The sequence below is a fragment of the Myzus persicae genome, unplaced genomic scaffold (genome assembly GCF_001856785.1).
Source record: "Myzus persicae strain clone G006 unplaced genomic scaffold, MPER_G0061.0, whole genome shotgun sequence".
NCBI classification, from domain to species: Eukaryota; Metazoa; Arthropoda; class Insecta; order Hemiptera; family Aphididae; genus Myzus; species Myzus persicae.
Window position 1 is genome coordinate 319,715 of NW_019104167.1, and position 16,978 is coordinate 336,692.

Here is a 16,978-nt window from a genome sequence, read left to right on the forward strand (position 1 = left end):
GTATAGAATATCATATCTTGATATGTTATGTATTGTTGAAAATAAATAAATATAATAGTCTCTACCGCAAAATATTACATTCATACTTGTCTTATTAAGAACGAAATATGCAAGAGACCATTAAGACATTGCATTACCATGGTGACTGTGTATACACATAAGTGTAAGTAAACAATCTTTTGTTAACCTAATCCATCATTTTTACCACTTTAAGAAAATTAACAAATCGATAAATGTAATGTATTGAGGTTTTATTAAATATTGATATTTAAATATTAATCTAGAAACCAAGGTTTTTTGAATTATGAGCATAAAATAATTCTATAAAAGAAAAAGTAAGTAAAACATATTTAGACAATAATTTGATAAAATAAAAAAATAAAATATTGTACAGATCTTAAACGACTTATACCTTATGTAAAATAAATTATAGTTAACACCTGGGCCGTATTTAAGTGTTTGCAAAACGTTAGCAATAACATTTTTACTCTCACGGCTTTGCTTATGATAAATTTTTCTTATTTCAGTATTTTTACACAAAATAAAAAATAACTGTCTTGATAATGACTACTAAATATAAATTATATTATATTATTACAAACTATTGTGGAAGACAACGTTGTTCTAATAACAAATTGATGTGACAATGCTCTATGGTAAAGTTGAATATTAAGATACCTATTGTGCTATAAAATAATAAAGATGCTATTTATATTGCATACTCTTATATAGTATAAGACCCAAAGTACAATTATAGAGATTTGTGATATCCAATTTAGTATTAAGTCAAAAAAGAAATTTTAAAAAAAAATGTTCACTTCACAAAAAATATTTATAACAATTAAAGTTTAAGGGTTAGTTGGTTTTAGGAATTCACAAATTGATCAAATCTAAAATGATACGCTATAGTATGTTTAAATCTATAAAAATAATTATAATTGTAAGAATTTAACACAATTTAAATTTCTAACTTTATACACAATTACCAAATTCTAATTTTACATTTTAAACATAAATTAAATTGTTTAATAGTTATATACTTGCCTTTTGTTTATCAATTAGCTGAAGTATATCGTCAACATCCCCGACTGTAACTGATTGTTGACGCAACATCTTTTCTTCTAAAGCCAGCCAATCACAAATCTACAGCAAATATTAATTATTAAAACATGAACACTAACATTCTATAAAAAAAAATACCTGAAGAATTGACTTATCAAAACTAGCTAATAAATTGAGAAGTGCATCTGATGAATTGACTGGAGATAGGGACCGTAAACTTAAACGGTGTGTTTCGGAAGCATTCCTTGCTAAACTCTTCCAATTTTCTTCTGCTGTAAAATTATTCAGACACATAAATAATACCAAATTTAAATATCAATACATTAACAAATTATTGTAATTTATTTATTTTATAAAAATAAGTTTATTTTATTTTACTTTTAATTTTTATATTCATATAGATACTAAAGTCAATATATTATCATTATGTGGTTTTACTCAAAATAACAATAACAATAGTTAGAGCCTTGTAAAAACTTAAAATAAACTAATTTTCAATTTTGTAAATAAAATGGTTGATTCAAATCTAAAAATATTTCTACTGAAATCCAAATAACTTGCAATTTTGCATTGACTATATTGATAATAGCAAATAAGCTAAAATGTATTAAATGTATGAAATCAAACTTAAAATAAATATTTTTTTTTATATCAATACATTAATTATTCAACACATGGTCAAAATATAACTTTTAAAAAAATAACATATTTTGTATGCTGTACATTTTGTTTCAATTGTAACTGGTATATAATGGACAATTGTCCATAAAATAGAATGAACAAAAAATATGAACAAATTAAACTTTATATTAGGCATGTTTACATAAATCAAAGCAAGTATATCTGTACCATACTCATAGTATTACAACAAATTAAACCTGTTTAAAAATAAAAAATTAACTAAAAGATATAACATGAACAAAAATAATGTTATTTAAAAAAACGTTACGTAATATATGTTTAAGAATTGACGTTGAAATTTTTTTTATAAAAATACTCAACGTAATTCTAACAAAAGCAAATAACGTTAACTACACCTGGCGCAAAACCATCACCACCAATGTGGATGTCTACAATAAGAACATTACGGGGTCGTATAGGAATTATTAAAGTTTCATTGGGAGCGAGGTGATGTTATAACTATACTTACGATCGAAACATGATCCATGGATTAACGACCCTCTAATCGTGAATCGATAACAGTATAGAAGCGGTTAAATGAATGGAAAAAAATTGAGAAAAAATAGTAAAGAAAACGCGTGAAAAAAAAATAAAAAATAAATTCGGAACCCTATAAGTAAACGAAGTGGTGGTGATTGGCGGCGGCCGCGTGGCTGAATGCCACCCGGGTAGCTGGGGAAAGGGTCGAGGGAAGGGACGTCCTGCCGATGCGGGCCGCGCGGATGGACCGGAACAAGTAGCGCGCGCGAGATGTGCCCCGTGTGCTCGCGCGCGGCGGCCACCCTCATCGATTGATACACAAGTGGGTGGAGTCGTGGTGTACGCGCGCGGCTGGCCGGCCGGCACTTTTCGCTCCGCAAAGTTCAAGTAGACTTGGCGAAAGCCGAGCGCGTACCGTCGGCCACGAATGGGTACGACTCACACACGCACATACGCACACACGCAAGCACCCACCCACAGATAGTACTACTACTACTTCTACTACTACACTACTACCGCACCGTCGTCATCCCACTGCCGTCACTACGATTTCCTACACGTGCGCGTCGCGGCGTTAGAACGAAAACCTCTGGGCGGCAGTGTTAGTATTCCAAAGTTTTCTTCCGCACTCTTCGCATTATCGATCCCTGCGCACATCCTACACGACAACGACCGCGTCTCCGTCACGGACGGACGTCGCCGATACCGCGAATAATGATTATATCGTATAACATATTATAATAATATAACATTAAATATTTTATTCAAACACTGAGACGGCTGGCCTCGATATTTTTCACTAGTCCGAAATTCTATGCACTATGTACGGGAAGATATATAATATCTTTTCGCGGAGTATCGTCGTCGATCTTAGCGGACGGAAGATTACGCTACCTAAAACCGCCCAAACCCCGGCCTTTGAGAACTCAAGTTCTCTTGTTACACATTTGGGAAAATACTTATTTTTTTGTATAATTTACAAGTTCTGCACAGTAATAGAAAACTAAAAAAGCCAGACCTATATTTATAAGCCCCAAGATATGCACTGCACGTTTATACGTGAACTCGAATGCAAAAACTTTTAATGGTTTCAAACTTTCATCTTGATAATAATGTTGGTGACATACTTTAAAACCGTTTTATTTTACATTGTTTTTATATTACCCTATGTCATTTCAACACGACCAACTTATATGTAGCTACTGATAAATTAACAATAATTTTTGTCACTATACTCTGGGGTTAAAATGAGGACTCAGTCCCCTTACCTCTGACGGTGGTTAAAAAGCATCCCCTTTAACAAAATTAGGATTTTATACATAAAATTATGTATGGAACACTTAAAACTATATAGTGACATTAGTCCCCTCTGGATTTTTTTCTAATTTTAAACCCTGACTACACTGTTATATTATTTAGTATATTATACAAATTATGCAAATAAAATAATTAATCATTATCGTCAAAACTTAATTGAAAATGTTAATAGATACAAAATGCATTTCAAACATGATTAAACAAGATCTATACAACATAATTGTGATTGAAGCTATAAATATTTTTGTTTTATATTATCTCTTTTGTGAACAGTTAAAAAATACATGTTTCAACTTAGTAAATTCCACTATATTTTTTAAAACCAACAATAAAAACAAATTAATACTAACAATTCTAATAAACAAAAAATAATTTATGAATAGATACTATGTACAGTGGCATATCCAATGGAACTAGGGGGCTTCAGCCTTCCCCAATTGGCTCTGTTTTGGTATAAATCTCATATACTAAAAGGCAAATTATAAACCATTTTTTTTTTGCTTTTATTTAAAAATTAGCTTAACAATTAAGTATTATAAACCATTATGTTTCTGAAAACCGTTTTCAAGAAAATGTTGGGTATTATCAATTATTTGTAGAGGTTATTACACGGTTATGAGATATGTTAATAACAACTCAGTATAAGGTAAAGGATATTAAATTCTAATTTACTTTATTTAGGCCCCCCCCCCTAATTGAAAAATCTAGGGTATGCCACTAACTATGTATGTACAAACAATGCTATATATATGTTTTAAATTAGTGCCAACAAAAATAGACCTAACAAAAGTCAATGTAATTAGTAATTTTTTATATGGATTATTAAATATTATTCATCTAGTCCAGAGTATACACTTAGGTAGTTAAAATTTTTTTTTTTTAATGTTTCTGTACTCTGCAGTACACTTACGATTTTTTGAAGGGGTAGAGGTATAGTGAAATACTAAAACAACAGAAAATTGCCATTATATTATGAAACAATAAACCGATTATGTATCAAGTAATATTGACTTTCAAATTGAATGCAAAATGGTACCTACACGTATAATATTAATGTATAATGCTTTTATGAATTATAATATTACTATAATTATTATAATCAATACAACCAAAAGAGAGGTTTAATCTACCAAGCATTTTTCTAAGTTGCATAACTGATTATTTTGATACAAAATCAAATTAAATATAATCAACCTAAATATAAATTACCTTTTTTTACTTCAATAGATGTAATTGATGGTTTTTTCAAAATACTTTCATTTATATTTTTTAAATCATCCCAATTGTCTCTGAGATTTTTAACTTTATCCTAAAACAAAAATCAATCATTAAATTAAATAATTTAAAAATATAACACTCAAAATAAACAGCAAATAAAATAATACACTAATAACTTAGGCTAATAGTTTTACTTGTAAATCTACAGATACAGGTTGACCAATTCCTTCACATTGTTTTTCCATATTTGTAAAATTTTCCAAAATATCTTTTATTTCAGCATCTCGTTCAGATAAGTTTGACTAAAATAATACATATTATTGTTAATAGTTGATATAGTTGTTGAATAGTTATGATAAAACTTTACTTAATGTAAATAGAAATAAAAAACATACTAGTAATTTTTCAGTTGCTAATTTTCTCTCTGAAGTAGATTTTGCATTAAATTCTTCTACTTCTAATTTTTTTACAGCAACCCAACTACTCAACTCTTTTAGTTGACTTATAAATCTGTTTAAAGCATTTAATTTTCCGTTTAAACATTCTAAATTATCAGACAGATCAGAAATAACCTAAAAAAATTCATAAAAATCATTTTATTTTCTTTGGTAATATACAAACAAAGGAATATTTTTATTATGAAATTTAAACCAGTTTACACTTCAAAAATATTATCTTTAAGATAAAGAAAAAAATCAAAATGCTAATTTTATTGATTTTTATCCTAATTTTCCGGTTTATAAAATGAACCTAAAGAATAATTCATTATTATAATATATCTTCTCCAAAACACACATAGAAGCTTAATAAGAAGCTAATTGTTTTATAATTATTGTGTTAACTACATTAACCTTATAATTTTAAAATTTTGAAATTTCATCATTTTCTTATAAAACTGGGACAAACAGTTTATTTTCAAATCCTACTATAGTTTATAGTTTGTCTCAAGACAGAAAGGCACAGCACTGTTTCAAGCATTTAGACTGAGCTTCACACCACAACCATCAAACCCCCCCCCCCCCTCTGTGTGCAATCTAGGTAAACAGGCATGTGTTTTACCCACTAATACACCGTCACTCATTGCTAGCGGCTAGCTCACGTGTACCACTCTACGGTGTGGGGGACACGCAAGAATGACCTTTCTCTCATGAGACAGATTAAAGATACAATTTTATGCCAGAAACAGCTCATAAAGTGGAAATTATCTGTTCAAAAACCTCATCAAACATGAACAAACCTATGTAAAATTAATATATTCCTCGCTCCATTCAGAATATAAAATATTACGAAGAGAAGATAAACAATAATTTATGATTTATTAGTTCCTAAACTGAGGACTTATCTATATTCAATATTATAGTTGTTATAAAACTGCTTATGTCGATTGGATACTTGGTTTAATATACAAAAATACTTCAAATTATTACCTTATCAAGAAGTGTCTTAATTGATTCAAGATCATTTGGTTGTTTCAATTTTTTTGAATTAATAGCATCTAATTCTTTTCTTCGAGTTAACAATTCTATTTCTTTGGACTATAAAATAATACATAGATTATCAAACTTAAAAAAATTAATATTAAATTAAATTAATACCTTTAGTAAACAACTTTTTGAATTTAGTGAATCAACTTCTGAAGGATTAGCTTGTGTAGCTTGAAACACATTTAAAGTTTGATCAATAGTGACTTTTGTAGCAGATATGACATTTGAAAAATCAGACTTAGATTTTTCCATTTCATTCACCCTAAAACCATAAAAATTAAAATTAATTGAAAAAACTGATAACTATTTTGTTGTTAACAAGTACCTGAATGAGTTCAGAAAGAATAACAAAAAGAAAATACTTATAATATGTCCCTAGACAAAATAATTATAAACAATTTGGGCTAATGCCAAATGAGTAAAAATAACACCTTCTTTCCAGCATTTGACCACTTGGAAAAAAATTATGGGATAGATTTAGAACAAAAAAATACACATACTTTTCTCGTTGCGTTGTCAGCTTATTTAAAACTGCTTGCCATCTTAATCTTAGGCTCTCAACTTCTGATTGGAAACTGTCTGAATGCGACCATAATGTTCGTGAACAGTTTAGAAAACTTATAACTGTTCTGTTAAATTAAATAGTAAAAATTATAAATCAAACACTTAATCATTTAAAAATAATAATATCAATTGCACTCAACATAAACTTCAAAAAAACATTAAAATTGTATTTTGTTTGCAACAATTTACTTTGTACGAGGTTAGTAAATAAAACGTTTACTTTACTTCAATAACTACTCAAAAAATAAAAAATAATAATAATAACAGGAAAAGATATAACATAAGGAAAAAATGAGGTAGCTACGCAGTTTATAGGGATGGGAGACAAAATTATTGAAACAGAATATCCCTTACCGCAGAAAGTCGGTAATTTAAATTTGGTGATTTATAATGTATTCTTTGTTAAATGAAAACATTTTCACTTATTTTTAATAAAGAATTGTTACACCACAGCCTTAAAATACTCTAGAAGATGTCAAAAATGTATCAATGATAAAATTATTATTTTTAATTTTAAATTACCTATGCCTAGATGACACTCTTTTTTCCAAATTATGTTGTTTATTTTTTTTCTCTTGCAATGTCAATGTCAAACTATTTTCTTCCATATCACTTTCAATTTCTGCTAACCATTCAGAAAGTTCTTTACCACTTTGTTGTAAGTTGGTAACTTCAGTTTGTATGCTAGATAGTTGTCTAAAAATAAATAATATTTAGTTAAGTTCATTAACATATAAGTATTAGGTATAGATTGAATAGAAAAATACAAATATAATATCTCACCCAGACCGTTCAATCACACACTTGTTAAGCATTTCCCAAGTCTCCCGCATTTTTTCAATATTTCGTTGCACAAATACTTCATCATTAATATTTTTTGAACTTAATTTTTCAATAGATCTTTTTAAAACCTCAGTTTTACTTTTAATATCCTAAAATTAAAACATTTAATACAATAAGTATTTATTATAGTAATTTTTATAATATTACTTCAATCTTAGAATTTTGAAGAGCAACAGAATAATTTGACAACGGTATTAAATTCAACTGTTTTAATAAAGAACCTAAATTTGTTCTGGTCTCGTCTATTTGAGATAAAATTTCTACAGGTACGTTGATATTTTGCTACAAAATATTATATATTAGTTAATATTATGTTAACAGTTAAAAAAATGATTTGCATAATATTTACTTGTTGAGACAAGGGACTTAATTTATTTAACTTATTTTCAAGTTCAACAATTTTCAATCGCATTTTATCAACAGCATCTTTATCACAACACAGTGCTTCAATATCTGATATTATCTCATCCATTTCTAATAAATTAGCATATTTGATATTAATTTCTCGTTCAAATACCTTAAAATTAATACACATATATATATAAACGTGTACATATATTTTAAACAATTAATTTTAGTTTAATATTATTTTCAACATATGCAGTAAAAACTATTTGATTTTATTCTACCTCTGAATTGTTGTGCTTATGGTTTATCCAATTTTCAATATCTTGAGTAATTCTGTTGAAGGATTCTACTTGTTTCTTTAACATTTGTGTCTGAAGTTTTACAATCTGTGAATAATGAATTCAATAAACGACAATACACAAAAGTAAATTTTACTTATTTAAAATGTTACCTCTATTTCTGACATGATATGAGTCCACATTACTCTAAGTCTGTCTTGAATTAAAGTACATAAAGTGCTTGCTCTAGAGGGGTCTCCCGTATGGCTTGCAAGTATAAGACTATCGCCTTTGCTTATTAATGTGGCTGCATCTGGTGCTATATTACTAACTTCTTGTTCAACAGACTGTTTAACAAAAATTATAGAAGTAGGTATAGTGTCTACAAGTAAAGATGATGAAATATTTACCTCGAAACGCTTATTTGGATCTAATTCTGTATTCAATTGTCTAAGGTCTTTTAATGTAAGTTCCATCCTCACCAACATTTGTTTTGCTTCATTTTCATATTTTTCAATATCTACATCTAGATTTTTTACTATTGATGTATTTGGTGATTTTGAAGTGGTTACTTTTTCAGTTTTCTGCCTCATAAATGAAATACCCTGAAAATTTAAAAAAATAAGACAAATAGTAAATAAATTGAATGATAATGAAAAGTTCTAAATCATACCATTTTAAGCATTGTTTTTAATAATTAAATATGTATTTAATTATTAATATTTATTAATTAATTTGTATAACATTTTTTTTTTAAATAATGATTAATAAATTTTTTTAAGTATTTGAATATGTGTCACATAAATAATATTAAATTAAATTTATTATCAATTGATTTATATTTTAATCAATAATTGTATGTAATAATATTATGATTAGAATTTATAACATGTTTAATGTACAAATAATAAATAAATAAAGAAGAATATCCATGTTCACTTATTTTAAAATCAATAGGTATTTCAGTATTTAAAAAAACCACATTCCATTATTATCACAAAAATTTAAAAAAAAATATTTCATAATTTTTTATCAATAAATATAACATCAATAAGGAATAAAAAAAAAATAGTAACATATAGGTAGTATAATAGGTTGAAGCCATTGAAATGTTGAAATTTTTAAAGTAAAAATATAATGTGTTTGTAAAATACTACTAAAGAAGTTACCACATACACTCATAACTGGTTTTATTTCTACACACCTAAATGACCCTGGACTGTTTATTATTAATTAATTCAATATTCACTACATGATTCTAAACACCTAATTTTAATATTTTAATAGTTAATACATAGCAAAAATTATATTTGTCAATTTTATTCATTTTATACAAACATGTATAGTATAATAATACTAATATAAAATGTATAGTACTATACAGAGTGATCCAACAAGTATGTTCATCCCCCCTTTTATTCTTTAATAATGAAGATTTTCAATATCTGATTTTTGGGATATTTAAATATACTCAAAGACCATAATTTCATTTTCTTGAGATTTTTGATGTATTGAAATCAAAATTCAAACTCATAGTTTTCTAGTTATTACACATTTTGTGCTATGGATAATATAGTTTATAATAGGGAAGAAGGATATGCTTATACATTATATGTTGTTATCTATAGTCTATAGACATAATATAAAATAATACATAATTTTATATTTATTTAGTCAAACACTTAGGTAAATAGCAAGTAAAATCCTTCTTGATTTATTTAATTATTTTTCTCATTCCATGTGTAGAACTAAAATATCTATCATATAGTCCAAAGACAATTATCCTTAGTACAAATTGTCCAATAACTAGGAAACTACTCTTTCAAATTTTGATTTTAATTCATCAAAATTCTCAACAAAATTATCCGCTAAATAATTTAAAGAAAAAAAGCAGGGTTCTCATTTGAAAAACAAAGGTTTGCATCGCCACAGGACACTACTTAAGTTGCACAAAAAATCTTAAGAATATGAAAATAAGTCTTGAGTATATTTAAAGATTCCAAAACTCAAATTTTTAAAAACTTCATTATTAAAGAAAAAAGGGAGGTGAGCATACTTGTTGGATCACCCTATATAACATTTTAAAATAATTAACTAACCATGATTATATAATAATCGAATCAAATTATATAAAATGTAATATAATTTTTATTCTTATAACAGTAAAATATTTAAAAAATATTTTTACAATTATTTTTATAATACCCCTATTATTTATTGAATACTTATTATAATATGACATTTAGTTTTTTTCAGTGAATCTCATTAGGTACCTACTAAATATTTAAATTTTTGTTTTTTTATTTTATGTATAAAATAAAAAGTTAAGGAAAAAAGTAAAACAATTTACATTTATAGTTTATAGTACATATTTATTTATAAACTAAGGATTGTTTTCAATCAAACTCAAAATAATAACTATAGAAACTTAAATTTTGTAGTGAATACTAATTTTTGTTCTTTAAAAACATTGTAAAATTTAAGAAATCTGGTATTACTATGGCTTTGGTTTTTATAATGAGATATTGCTATTTTAAACACCTTTAAATATTATATTATGATATTTTTTTGGAAATATAATTTAAAACTTATAATGGTTCTTAATAGTTGATTAAAAAAAATTGACAAATATTTTACTTACCTTGGTTATTTGATCATCGTCTGATGAACTAGAATCTGGATATTTATCATTTAGCCCTTCATCATCTGAAAATAATACTGCATCATCAGTTTCTTTATCACTTCCATAAAAACTATCATTATCTTCAGGAATGTTTTTAAATGCATTTGAAATATTAACATCATCAGCTCCAATAATTTTATATGTATTAAACGATTCTATTTCTTTATGCAGTATAACTTCTTTACGGTTATCAGATTTTGGACTTTGCCATGCAGTTATAGTGGTATGATGAGTTTTGTTTACTTTAACACAAACAGAATCAGTAAGATTCTTTGGTTCTTCTTCTAAAGTTGGAATATACTCCTTACCTAAAGTATAAAATATATTGAAAAAAAAATAAGACACCTAATTTAAAAAAAAATTAATTACTATGTAAGCTTTCTAAACTAGACTTTAATGAATCATTTGATGCCAGTTTTTGTCGCTTGACTAAAATTTCACAAGGACTCAAACATGATTTTTTTTCCGTATTTTTTCTTCTATATACAATTTGAGGCCATTTCTCCTCATCTGTTTCATCTGCATCTGTTTCTGTATCCTCAGATAACTCAACCATTTCAGCGTAACCCTCAGGAACTACACGGTGAACTGCAGTTACTTCACCATGACTAATAACACTTGACTTTAGTATTTCATGTTCTTTAATCTCAACCATGACACACTCTTGTGTATTAATTTCACTTTTAGGTTTCACAAAAGATTGGAAAACTGAGGGATCTACTTGTGATACTTGTGAAAATAACATACTGTTTTTAGTCAATTGGAAAGTATCGTCCTCTTCATTATGTTGCAATAATGCTTTATGATCCTTTTTACTTTCTTCTTCGGTAATTTTTATTTCGGGAACAGATGTTTCTTTTAATTGTATGGATTTATTAGACTGTCCTTCTAATGTTTTACTTGTAACTATTGTAGGTATATTCTGTAAAAATTTGGAATATTTTTATTCAATTAATGAAAATTAAAAATTAATTTCAAAAATAGTTTAAATATCTTCTACAATGAAAGAGTTTGCAAATAGTTCTAAAACAATATTAATTTAAGATATATACAATATATATTCATAAGCAACAAATTATAGATATTTTCAAAATAATAAATATAAGCAAAAATAGTACATCTTACTAACCTTCAGTAGTGTTGAATTATTATGAAGTTTATTTAGAATTAATTCCCATCTACTAGAAATGATATCAAAACGTTCACTATATGTATCATCATCACATAAAGGATCTTTAAGGGATTTAAATTCAATATAACGAGCATAAATAGAATTTTTAACCTTTATCCAATTTTCAATATCTTCATTTAATGTGTGCTATTAAACAATACGGTCATACATTGAACATTGTAAAAACAAAAATAAATATCATTATAAATCTCACATCGATAAATTTCTTTGCGGCCTCAGCATTTTTCTCAGATAATTGAGTTTTTTCAAATTCATCCAATTTTTGTTCCACTTCAGTCAACCAGTTAGACATAATATTCATATTAGTGTCAAGGAAATCTAAAGCATTTAAGCCTTTTTCTAGCTTATATTTTGTATCATAAATATCCGTTACCAACTAAACAAAAAAATATATTTTTAATTTCAATTCTTAGACTGAATTTTTGAATAGTAAATCATAAAAAAAAAACAAATGACAATCATCAGTTAAGGGTTTTATGAAAATATATCAGGTAGTAAATGTTGTAAAGAGTCCATTTTTATGAACCAACTTTTAAGGTAGATATTAAGACAATTTTTCAATTTAGAAGAAATATAATGCTAAATCTCTTATGTGATATTTTTTGTTATGATCCAGATAGATGTTCTTTTTTGTAAACAAATAATAGTACAGAATATTAAAAAAATATATTAATTTCTGATTAGAGACATCATATTTTTTTTATTATTATACTACAATTTTTTAATAATAAATGATAATAAAAACTAAAAATTAACTTTTAAAAAATACCATGGGAAATCTATTTTCAAGAAAAGCTATGATAATATGATGGAAACTGTAAATGTTTCTCTCATTAGATGACAAAGTAATTAATAAGTAATTATTTCTCAAAACTTACCTTAGAATACAACTGTTTTATTGTTTCTAGCTGTAGTTGATTTTCACAAGTTTCATTTGAACTTGTCACAAATTCTACTTCACTTTTTAAGCTTTCTAATGTAGAACTCATTTTCTGTAATATTAATTTTTTTAATTAAGTATTAGTTGAAAAAATAAGATCTAAATTATATTATATATATATGAGTTAAATTAAATCTATTATTAGACTAACTTAGCGTAAAATTTACTTTTTTATTAAAATCAACAGTTAATATTTGTATTATTGATTCAATATTCAGTCTTACATATTACATATTATAAGTTTACTTTGCAAGAGGTTTTTTAACAAAATTAAGTTATTTCGGTTAGACTTTTTTTTTTATTAAAATAAAATATATCTTGGATAATAAGAAAAATTATACTGCTAAAATAGAAAATTAGCATCTTACAATGACAACTGGTTGTAGAAAAGACAGACATATATTACCTATTTTAAGAAGAATTTTTATTATTATTACTTATTTTTTTTTTTTTTTTTTATTGATCTTAAGCTTCGGCAACTGAGGCCATTAGCTGTAGTAGAATTTGTATTGTAGGTTTGTATTGTATATTTTTTGGGACGGTAGGGGGGAACACGTGAGTGTTTGTTTTTGGCAGAATTTCGAATGGGGCACCCGTAGGTTTCTGCCATGCCCTGGGGGTGGGGGATGGCAGCACTTGTTCTCCGGTCACCGCGACTTGTCCGGAGAAAAATGCCGCCCGGTAGCCGAGGATCGAACCGCGACCGGCTGCGTCGCAGCGGACGCGTCAGACCACTCAGTCACCTCATCCCCCATTATTACTTATTATAATGTCTATTGTCATAAATAATAAGTGGAAATATAAAAATGAAATATTAAAAAAAAAATAAATATAAATATTATGATAAAGTATTATATCGATATGCATTTAATGAATGTGTTGAGTCATTTATTTAAGTAACTTTAAACCAAATGACTTTTTAAAGGGTTTTTTTTTTTAATGTTCAAGTATAAAATTAAATACATTAAGTATATACCAAATAGAATGAACAGGTTACACATTCTAATCATCCTAAGCAATAAGTCTACTTAAGCACAAGTAATAATTACCAAACATTGTTCTAATTGTCCTTTGATGCTATCAGGATCGTCAGATGCCAGCTCTAAAAGACAAATAGTATTTTCAATGGATTGTAATTCTCTCAACACTCTAGTAACGCGAGTTGGTAAGTCTCCAGGAGATTGATATCTTTCAAATTTCTCTTCTAGCTGATAGAAACGTTTCTAAACATGTATAGGGTACAACTTTTAATACAGTGTATAAGTATAATAAGCAAAGCACAGTTACAAAATAATACTTTCAGTTTCACCAAAAATTATATTAATTATGGTAAAATAAATTGTATACACAAATCAAAAAGGATACTGAACTTGTTAAATTTAAATACATATTAAATAAAATAACTCACTTTTAATAAAGACAGTTGATCTTTCAAACGATTTGCTACTTCTTTTTTATTTGCTATTTCGTAGTTGCAAATTTGTTCTTCCATATCATGCAGAAGTTTAGCTTGCTTTTGAAATTCATTGGATAGTCTCTGTACCACACAAAAACCAATGTCAATATAAAATGATTATAAATATATTCAGAGCTAATAACTTAAGCCATTATAAATACGATAAGAATCAAACATGTTTCTAAGTAAATAAGCAAATAGAATCCTTGAAATAAATAAAAAATTAGTAACAATACAAATGGCTTAATAGGTATGATATACTTATATGTAACTTTAAAAATACTATACAAAACAATCCTATTCATTATAATTCAATACTATTTTAAAATTTAAAGTAATTAAGTAACATAAGTATGTTAAAAAATAATACTGTTAAACTAGTATTATTACTTTATAAGATAAAAATATTTATAATAAATAGCATAACATTCAGAATTTGTATTAGTGATTCTGTGAAATATTCTAAATTTGGATTTAGAAGAAAAATAGAAACTATAAAAATGAAAGAGAGTAATCTTAATAATATATTGGATAAGTAATGGTCAAAATAATTTAAAAGCAACAATAAAAGAACAATGGCCAAAATAATCTTTTTTTTATATATTTTAACTTAAAAATTATTAAAATATAATAAATTGTTATATTTATATACCTTAAAATCAATGGTAATACTATTGCAACTCTTAACAAATTTGTATCTATTACATTACATTGCATTGGTACTAACTATAAACTGCAGACATAACACAATCTTCATAAAATAATAGAGCTGGCATTATTTAAGTAAAACTCCTGTCACTGTTACACTGGACTATAAGACAGGTATATCAGCATAAATATAGGAATATCCCTTTAATTACCCATTCTTTGATATTTATTGTGGCTACAGTACTCGTCTGTCTATACCTCAAATTAATAAATGCCAGTGTATTGAAAAAAAATAATGGGACTCTGCATATTTTCAAATATAATTTTACCACAATGACCTAGCCATAGAAGTTTTGGGCAGGAAATCAATAGATTGACTTACTTCAACATCATTAGGTAGATCTTGAGGTGAGAAATCATTTTGAATTCGAGATGTAAGTTGTTGATCAGTAGTTTCAAGCCATTGTTGAAACTCAGCAATGCAATTTTCAGATTTTTGTGTTTGTTCAATGCTTTCTTCTAAACGTTTAACTTTTTCTTCTGCCTAATATAAATGTAAAACATTAAATTATATATATATATTGTATTTTAAGACAATTGTCAGATTTTTTACATAATACTTTGAACTATTAGAAATCTAATGCCGGGTTGCATGAAAAATTTATTAATTTAAAGGTAAAATAAAATTGAATGGACAAATCATGAGCCACTAAATCATTTTTAAAGGATCATTAGCTCACTATTGATTCGTTAAAAGCTTAGTGATTGTTCATGCAACCTGGCATTAAACATTTTAATTTAATAGGAGAAAAAAGGGTAAACTTAAGCTGTCTCCTCTGTAAGAAATGCCAGATAAAATAAATAATTACTTGAGTTGTAAGTTTTTTGCAACGTGATGTAACTTTAGCTAAATCTACTTTTATACTAGATGCCATAACATTGTGATCTGATAAAATTGCACCAATTTCATTTAATCGATCAACTCTGGATTCTGGATGATTTCTGAGGCAGTTTTCTAAGTCCTAAAAAAAGATAAATCAATATCAAGAATGTATAATAATTTCTATAAAAGCTCGGTATTTTGATAAAATGAATTAATTCAATAAAAATGATTAGGTCTACTTAGTTATTTTTAAATTCGATTTTGTTTATGAAATATAAAAAAATTAATATTTATAAATGTCTATTTAACAAACTCCACAATTTTTTCAAGAATCATAAAAACAGCTTGAGAAAATTTGTGTAGGCAGCAAGATAGGTCACATTATAGAAGTATGATTTAAATTAATTACTTTTTTTTTTTTAAAACACAGTTAGTAAATATATACTTACATCAAGTTCTTCAGATATTTCTTCTGCATCAGTTGCTATAGTTTTTACACTTTTTTTAAGGCATTTATCTAATTTGTCAAGCCATACATTCTCTTGAGACATTAAAACTATGTACATAAACATATTAAACAGATTATAAATAATTATATTTACCTGAAAGCTGTGACTAAGCGTTGGGCAACATTTGTACACATAATGCTATATAGTTGGTTGATTTAAATATACTTTTTTATAATAACTAATAATAAACTTAGATGTTGATAACTAAACCATTAATATTTAATAATAAATATGCCTTCTTCTTTCATTAGATACAACATTTTAATTTTAAAAACAAGTATACCTTTTAAAATTAATGGAATAACTTTAAAACCTCAATTTTAAATAAAAATGTTTGATTTTGAAAGTTGAAATTGAAAATGGGATTCACTTTTAATGGTGAAGATTGGGAA

At 26.5% G+C, this 16,978-nt stretch overlaps 1 protein-coding gene across 4 annotated transcripts in view; it reads right to left on the reverse strand.

Moving 5' to 3' along the window:
- LOC111039507 (dystrophin, isoforms A/C/F/G/H-like) overlaps positions 1 to 16,978 on the reverse strand; it is a 52,321-nt gene that overhangs the window by 27,912 nt on the left and 7,431 nt on the right. For 2 of the 4 annotated variants that reach the window (XM_022323039.1, XM_022323041.1), the window contains exons 23-47: positions 16,527 to 16,633; positions 16,064 to 16,216; positions 15,577 to 15,738; positions 14,499 to 14,627; positions 14,140 to 14,313; positions 13,029 to 13,142; positions 12,344 to 12,526; positions 12,088 to 12,276; positions 11,328 to 11,880; positions 10,917 to 11,266; positions 8,686 to 8,880; positions 8,449 to 8,622; positions 8,279 to 8,383; positions 7,999 to 8,166; positions 7,797 to 7,931; positions 7,590 to 7,738; positions 7,329 to 7,502; positions 6,743 to 6,871; positions 6,354 to 6,504; positions 6,186 to 6,293; positions 5,154 to 5,330; positions 4,953 to 5,060; positions 4,750 to 4,849; positions 1,201 to 1,334; positions 1,045 to 1,143 (exon numbers count right to left, since the gene is read on the reverse strand). In XM_022323039.1, the coding sequence (XP_022178731.1) occupies positions 1,045 to 1,143; positions 1,201 to 1,334; positions 4,750 to 4,849; positions 4,953 to 5,060; positions 5,154 to 5,330; positions 6,186 to 6,293; positions 6,354 to 6,504; positions 6,743 to 6,871; positions 7,329 to 7,502; positions 7,590 to 7,738; positions 7,797 to 7,931; positions 7,999 to 8,166; positions 8,279 to 8,383; positions 8,449 to 8,622; positions 8,686 to 8,880; positions 10,917 to 11,266; positions 11,328 to 11,880; positions 12,088 to 12,276; positions 12,344 to 12,526; positions 13,029 to 13,142; positions 14,140 to 14,313; positions 14,499 to 14,627; positions 15,577 to 15,738; positions 16,064 to 16,216; positions 16,527 to 16,633 (4,220 nt within the window). The remainder of the gene's footprint in view (positions 1 to 1,044; positions 1,144 to 1,200; positions 1,335 to 4,749; positions 4,850 to 4,952; positions 5,061 to 5,153; positions 5,331 to 6,185; positions 6,294 to 6,353; positions 6,505 to 6,742; positions 6,872 to 7,328; positions 7,503 to 7,589; positions 7,739 to 7,796; positions 7,932 to 7,998; positions 8,167 to 8,278; positions 8,384 to 8,448; positions 8,623 to 8,685; positions 8,881 to 10,916; positions 11,267 to 11,327; positions 11,881 to 12,087; positions 12,277 to 12,343; positions 12,527 to 13,028; positions 13,143 to 14,139; positions 14,314 to 14,498; positions 14,628 to 15,576; positions 15,739 to 16,063; positions 16,217 to 16,526; positions 16,634 to 16,978) is intronic. The other 2 variants (XM_022323040.1, XM_022323042.1) reach the window with 2 other exon arrangements.